Source organism: Octopus bimaculoides, chromosome 2 (genome assembly GCF_001194135.2).
Source record: "Octopus bimaculoides isolate UCB-OBI-ISO-001 chromosome 2, ASM119413v2, whole genome shotgun sequence".
Lineage (NCBI taxonomy): Eukaryota > Metazoa > Mollusca > Cephalopoda > Octopoda > Octopodidae > Octopus > Octopus bimaculoides.
The window spans coordinates 161,952,826-161,961,097 of record NC_068982.1 but is presented as its reverse complement, the minus strand read 5'-3'; the positions used below and the strand labels follow the sequence as shown (position 1 = coordinate 161,961,097).

The following is an 8,272-nucleotide window of genomic DNA, read 5'->3' as shown; positions in this document are numbered from 1 at the left end:
GTGTGTGTGTGTGTGTGCGTGCGTGTGTGCGGGCGTGCCTGTCTGGTTGTGGAGGAAATATTACCTTGCCTGAGAAAAGGTGAGCCACAAATCCCATCTGAGCCTTACAAGCATGGAAAATCATTTTAAGAAAGTGGACATTAAAAATGATCACACGTGCATACACACACACATTCTGTTGGAAGCCAAACCAAGAATGATTATCTACATAAATGATGGAGCTCATTGCCTATCTTGGTAGGTATAACCATACCCACACTGTCTTGACAAGCAATGACCAGCTGCTATTACTTAATTCAGTAAAAACATTATTTATTAAATTGTACATAAGTTGTACATTAATTTATAATAATGATCCTCATCATCCTCATCTTTGCTTTTTAAAATCTTAGCCTGCTTTGGACGGGTCAGCTATATAGGATATTACCAATCATCTTCAGCTTTCTTCATCTTCACTGCAACCCAAGATCTCAACTCCCTGTTTCCCACACATCAATCTTTTACAAGTACCTTCCATCAACAACACCAAATACTCATTATACAGCCATTACTCCTAATACTTCTAATGATTAACCACAGCTTAAGCTCACTTTTATTTTATCTTTTATGTAGGTTAACAATACACAACTACAAGATCACACTAACCTAATTTCTCACCGATATCCACAGATATTCCACATTCAATAGCCCATATCCTACTACTATGTATCCTCACATTTTTTACACAAGCTTTATTCAATCTGGTTTTTACATGAAGATGGAAGCTCTTTGTTGTCAACAGTCTACAGTTGTTTAAACTTAATCTACTCCTTTCTTTACCTAAGCTATTGTACATTTATCCCCTAATTAGATCCTCTAACAGAAACTACCACCTACAATAAGTGAGCCATCAGAGCAGAAATTAAAGCACAAAATGTGTTTGCTTAGAGGTACAACTAGCAGAGCCCTAGGCAAATGTGCCTTGCAACATTTAGTCAAATCCTGCTAAGGCTGACTTTCACCATTATGATTATTTTATAACTTCTCTCCTGCTTATTACTATAGTACATCTATCATATGTGAAGTTCTAGTTCGATGTCAAATCTTACAGAACTTTGTATGCACAGAATACAACTTCCTTTCTATATATTGAGCAAAGTTATTTTCAAAATGTTACTAAGATTTTATGCTGTCTTTAACTAGTTCTTCATTATGCTGACATTTATGTCTTTGAACTCTAATATACCATCTATGTTTGGAACTTTTTTCTTTCCTTCTTCTGCTATGAGAACCACCACATAAGAATGAGAAAAAGTAGGTTGAAAGCAGGTCCTCCATGAACATTTACCTCTGCATTGAACAGTTCACTGACAAAAATATATTCGAATAAAGTTGTTCAAATTCTGACAAATTACTACTACGTAATTTTTTATAGCTAGTTTCCAAAATCTGACTCAAAAGAAAGTCTTTAAAATAGATTTTTAGGAGGTGGTTCACTAAATAGAAAATAAAAAAATTTATGAGTTATATGTATTTCATAAACCTAACAACTATAAACACTGCTTAGCTCACAATGGTATCCAAAGCTATTTTATAGTTAGGTGGTTAGTGGTAGGAACGACATCCAGCTGTCAAAATACTTCTCTAGTATTAACACAAGCATCCTAATTTTAAAAATGTGCCATGTAAAAATGGATGTAAAACAGAATTTTTAAAAAATTGTATAATCCAACTGTAGATATAGAGAGACAGAGAAGTGGGAAAGCTACTAAACTATTAAGATCAATATTTTAAGTGTTTCATTCTATGTGCAGGAGATATGATTCTGCATTAGGTGAAAAGAACATTCTGAAGAGTAACCAGTAAACAGACTACCAACCAAGAGATTCATCTATTTATTATATTAACAAATTATCTTTTCAATATTTCATAAAATTTCTTCCAAACTTTATATACTACCTGACATCAGATTAAACAAAGATTTTAATGACATGAACATTCTTTGGAGAATTTACATTTGAAATGGTCATTTACAGAGTGAAACGATACATTTAGTATGAAATGTAGAGATAACATAAAATATAATTTCAAGCTGTCTTTGGCTCATAAAAGTAGATTAGAATAAATTTCAATATAAACAATAAATAAAACAAATAAATGACATTTAGCAAAGAATTTTCAAAAAGTTAAACAATTTATAGAAAAAATAATAAGATACTTCATTCTTATCATGCTTACCACTGCTGGTTGTTAAAAAGGTTTTTAGTTAAACTAAAACAAGACTCATGCATTACACCAAAACATGTTTAAGAGGTGAGGATATGTTGTTATATTGCTAAAATAAATACAAGCATTTAATATAAATAAAATAATAATATAAAAAGCATAGCAATATTAAAAATAAAAGGTGTTAATAAAGATCAATAATAGTTCAACCCTATATTCAACTTGTAAATAAGTAGAATTATTTTCAATGTTGTTAGAAAGTTTCATTTTACACACAAGCAATTAACTACTAGCAAGCAATACAGACAGAAAGTTAATTAGAAAATTGTTCAAAATACAAAGATAAATATTATATAAAACTTTGTTTCAAGGAAGGATTACAAATAAAGCCTCAGAACTGTTCCACCTTATAACTTTAGTCATTCTCAATTAGACCACTATGAAACAAATATAAAAGTTCATTTCGTAAATTGATCAACATCAATTTTCTCTATAAATTGTTTTAAAAAAAGATTTATAAAGTTGCTGTAAACTAAATAAAATAAATAGATAAATAAATAAACACTAGCAAATAGGTTTTCAATTCAGGGCTAGTTTTATAAATATATATATATATATATATATATATATATATATATATATATATAAATATATATAAAGTATTCACACATACATACCATTTATATCTATTTTCTCATGCTTCTATAGATTATTTGTGGGGACAATTACTTTTACAGCTGAGTGATGCCCTTACTGATGACTACTCGACTATAAAATAGAAAGTGGATCCTGTAGTTGGTGCCCTTTTCCCTATCTCCATCAGATGATCAGATTTATGAGGTGTTCATTAAAGATTTTCCCTGACCCACTTCCAATTATTGCAGGAAACGGAACTTGTGTAAATATAATTGTACATGTCTCTACATGTCACATTGTAAATTGCAACTTTCCACTAATATTTGTTTGTCTTTTATGGTTACTGAGGTGGACTAACGTGTTATAATGGAGGAAGTTGAATGCAGATCAGTGATCAGGTTCTTATACTTGAAAGGTCATACACCAAAAGAGACTTTTGATGAGATGAAAGAAGCTTTTGGTGATGATGCAGCATCATATGATGTAGTCAAGCACTGGCATCGCCAGATCAAATGTAGTTGGACTTAGGTGAAAACTGCTCCTATTCTTGGACAATCACATTCCACCATTGAAGACAACACCATCCATAAAGTGGAAGCTGCAATTTTGTAGGATCGCTGCATAACTATTCTGCAACTAGCCCAAGGGGTGAAGATAAGTGTAGGGTCTGTGGGAAAAAAATCATTCACAACCATTTGCACATGTGGAAGCTGTGTGAATGATAGATTCCCTAGATGCTCACACCTTTTCAGAAGCAGGCTCTTTTGGTAATGAGCCAAGAGGAGGACTTTTTTGGCATGGGTCCATCACTAAAGTCCACTTGAAGAATATAAGCATGATAACTCCAAAGAATGATAACCTCCAAAGAAGGCTCATCTCCAACTCTCAGCAGGCAAGGTGATGCTCAGTATTTTGGGATCAGCATGGAGTAGTGGTGATGGATTTTCTGGCAAAGGGCACCACAATTAACAGGGCATGTTATGCTTCTCTGCTGCAGAAATCGTGGGATGCCATTAAAGCAGAGAGGCGTGGCATGCTGAGCAAAGGAGTCTGTCTCCTCCAAGACAACGCCCCAGTTCACAATGCACATGTTGCCCAGACGAAAGCACACTCTTGCAGCTATGAAATCCTTCGCCCTGACCTCTCACCATCTGACTTCCACCTCTTTCCAACCATGAAGTCTTTTTTGAAGAGGAAGCACTTTTCAGATGATGATGAACTTATTTATGAGGTGAAGTCTTGGCTCCAGGCGCAACCTACCAATTTCTACAGACGAGGTCTTCACAGCTGCATAAAGTGATGGGAGAAGTGTGTCACCATTGGTGGTGGCTATGTAGAGAAGGACAAATAATTATGCCAAGTTTTGTTTATCCCAGTCCTTGGGAAGTGGGTCAGGGGATATCTTTAATGAACACCCCTCATATGTGATTGATTTCTTTACTGAGCCTCTGATGATTTGCAATTTTGGATATTGCTATAATCATTGCATTGTGGAGTTAACAAAGGAGCCATTACAAGCCATATGTTGCCCACCAGTTACAAATAGCAACCAAATGTCCTTCAAACTTTTTGGTAGTGGCATGGTGTACTCACAGAAACAGTACAAGTGGACCTCATTTCTCTTGAACACACACTCTATGACTGACTCTAGAAAGAGAAAACTGATGGTGGAAAATTCTTATGGCACTTCAATTCGGACATTGGATAATTTATTTCAAGATACACTAAATCTGAATAAAAAACAGAGAATGGCCTTGGCTAGAACATCATTAAAGACAGCATGTCTACTTGATCAAGACTAACCTAGGGTTAAATAACAATAGATATCACTTTGAAATGCCCCAATGCAAAGTGTATAAATCTCGTTGCTTGACTGAATGAAAAGACTCTATGTCCTACTTCATGGTTGAATGGTCAGTTGTAGGAAGAACATCTGCAAGCTGTAATAAGAATGTTTCATCAAATAAACTAAGTAAGCATGGGGAAACAGATGTACCTAGTAAACAGTGTGTGTGTGCATCATATATAAGTATGTTTTTCTGTATATGTATATGTGTGTTTGCACAATAAGGAATGAAGTGTTTAGGCATAAGCAGGAATAGTCAGGAGCAATGAAAGAAAACAAGTGTTGAACCAATAAAGCAGACAATGTTTTTCTATTAGACTTTTCTAATCAACACCATAAATATATTTACAATAAAATCACCAGAGAGATGATAACACATGATATCACTGCTAATAGTTACCAACTACAGACTGCAACTATCTGCTTTATTGACTGTCAGTGGGATATTTCACATTCGGAAACAATAAAGTCTTTAATGTATGGTTAACATTTCAAGGGCAGTTTTAGTATTATTACTTTAATATGGGAAGCATAAAAGGCATTCAGATTTTTAAATTGCTAAATCTAGATTAGCCCAGCTAAAACTAGCAATAGTTAAAATGGAGTAAAAATTAATAATGCAAGAAGGACAAAAGTTCACCATGCAAGAAAATTCCTGGGTGCATTTGAAAAATGTTTGAAATGCTTAACTGAAGATATTATATAACCATTTCAAGCAGTAACACCTTTCAAGGAGTTTGATAGATCTCTAGAAATGCATAAAAATAATTCTTTAAAAGAAAAAAAAAACTGAAAGAATTATTTCTACCAAAGATATCAAGCACTGAACATTTGGCCCTTTACCATAAGTATCTAAGAGGAGGACATTCAAAGAGGTGTTTCTAGAGTTTGAAAAAGGGGTAAAAGAAAGCGAAAAATAGCAACTTTGAACTACGTAAGATTGTTTTGAAAGAAACTGAAGAGCTGTTTAGGCAGTTGGAGGTAGAAATAGGCATTGGAATAGAGGCTCACTCAAGGAATATGCAGGTAGACTTAAGTTCAGATGACCAGCAGTGGGGGGCAAAGAAGAATCAGGCCTGACCCAGAGTGTACAAGACTATCTCAGTATGTACTTGGTGCAGTCCTACTAACCCTTTGTGCATTGTGGAAGTAACATCAATTCGCTGGTGGCGCAAGTGACAGCACTGGCTGCACCCAACAAGCCGCTGAAGTCTGTTGGAAATATGAGCACAGGAAACATAATAGCAACAACGCATGCAACACAGTAATAACAAGCTAAACTGTTGTAATTAAACAATTTGATTTATTTCATTTTTATGTTTTGTAATTTGTTTAAAAATCAAGATGAAATTAAAAAAAAAAATGCAACAATATTGACAACATGCAGTTATTACAACAATTAAATTCCAATAATATATATTTTTCTTTAAAAAGAGAAACTCTACTTATAAAGTTTAAAATTAATATTCCTTCTCCTAAATATTCATTTTTACACTTGATTAAAAATTGCATTTTTACTCCATATAATATAAATCTACAACATATTTAGGTAATGAAATTATTTTTGCTGTTCTATCAAAATGTCTCTTCTAACATGAAAAAAAGAAAAAAAATCCTGATGATGTTGGCAAGGGTCCTATTGCTATATTGGATGTTGAAGTGATTGATTTTCTATTTAAAACTAAAACTTAGGCCTCAGCAGAACTTATGAATTTACCAAACATAACAGAAGTTTAAATTGCTAAATACTAAACATATCTTTAACAGCATTGGTTCCAAAATTCAAAGAAACCTTGAAGATGAGTTTCTTCATTGGCATCCTAAACTGCTTTAAACCTTTAACATCCAGATTACTTTGTTGAATGTAATGCTTATTCATTTACATTGTTTTGAATTCATCATACTTCATCTCACAGCTTTAAAATTTCAATGATGTGATAATATTTCTTTAGAATGACATCATTGTGTAGGTATAAAAAGCTGGATCTGGCTGGTTTGAACATAAAATAAGTAAAATATTTCGGCTGAGTATAGCCAGTTTAAATGCTGAAGAGTTCCTTAAATGTTGCTTTACCTAATTAGATGAACTAATATTAAACGAAAATCTTGTACAAAATAAAAATACACTGTTAAACAGCTGACATGCTGGATTAAATAAACCGTAAATAACCATGCAATGATTGACAACAATTAGACACATTGATAAAAACAACATGCATTAATGTTTACACAGTGGAAGACAAAGAACTCTAGACATGTTTATCTATACATATGAACTGAAACAAGGAACTGGAACCATTATGTTTCAGTAAATAATTTCCATGAAATTGACATTTTTAAAAAATTCTAAACAACCAAATTTTTTCTAATAAAAATCAGAAAACAAATTTACAAGGATTTTTAAATTAAAAACAAAGTAAATTGTATAAAAATATATATAATTTACATTATTTTAGGACAAAAATAATAATTGATGGTAAATGGATAAAACATATATGTGTATATATGAGTATTATATAAATTTTATATTTGCCCAGGACATCTAAATACTGCTTTATATATTTATATATAAAAGCAAGACAGTTGCAGCATAGCTCCACATCTTTCTAGCTCAACTTTTGAATATCAGAGAAATCTATGAAACTGGTTACGTCTTTAAATATTAAAAAATTAAAAATCTAAATGTATCCCTGTGCATTTTCAACTCCTAATAAATAAATATATATCAAGGTGGTTGAATGTTTTGTCAAAGCCCAGTGATCTAGTCTGCATTGTTAATGAATCAACTAAATATTGAGATAAATTTACTCTGAATATTTCTTGTAACTTCACCTGTTCCATCAAACATTAACTGCTTTTAAAACTACTATTCCAGAATGTTTAATGACTGCATAATTGGCTTGTTAGTTTTGTGTGTGTGTATGTGTGTACACGTGTGACTAAACAGTTTGTATTACATTAGAATTCTTCAGCTATATCACCATTGTATGTAGTATAATTAGAGAATTGTGATAAAATACAAACATCTTTTTGATTGGTTCGTCAGTGTTACACTTGTAAAGGTACGTGGGGGGGGGGGAATAAAGAATCTGTTTCATACCTACTAATTTTGCAGTATTGATTAATAATTGGTATCTAACAACCGAATCTCATAAATCTATTTCGTATTTAGTTTGTTGTAATGAAGGTAATAAAAATCATAAAACAAAAATTTTGAGCGTAAGGCTTACCTTATCCGTTCAAGTAAACTTTCTCCTTCTCTGACCGTACTAATAGCTGCTTCAATAGTTGTCTCCCTTTGATCATTGAACTGTGTTACTAAGTGCTCTGCTCCTTCCACTGTATCAGCTATTTCTGAACTTTGCAGTTCTTGTTGCAATTCTTCTAGCCAAGATGTTAACTAAAATAGATATGATAAATTGGTCAATTGGAGGGCTTTTTTTTACCCAAATTTTCTGCATGTGTGTGTGTGTGTGTTTCATTAGATATACAATACATTAAAACAATGAAGAACATAAATCATGATTTTCGCAGAAATTTTAACACAAAAATCCATCAAATTTCATTTATTCTTTTACTTCAGCC

The 8,272-nt window shown here is 32.6% G+C and overlaps 1 protein-coding gene across 7 annotated transcripts in view; it reads right to left on the bottom strand.

Moving 5' to 3' along the window:
- Positions 1–8,272, bottom strand: part of LOC106875262 (kalirin) — a 551,716-nt gene that overhangs the window by 329,589 nt on the left and 213,855 nt on the right. For 5 of the 7 annotated variants that reach the window (XM_052965684.1, XM_052965687.1, XM_052965686.1 and 2 more), the window contains 2 exons: positions 7,918–8,087; positions 5,819–5,899 (listed from right to left, as the gene is read on the bottom strand). In XM_052965684.1, coding sequence (XP_052821644.1) covers positions 5,819–5,899; positions 7,918–8,087 — 251 coding nt within the window. The remainder of the gene's footprint in view (positions 1–5,818; positions 5,900–7,917; positions 8,088–8,272) is intronic. The other 2 variants (XM_052965688.1, XM_052965689.1) reach the window with 1 other exon arrangement.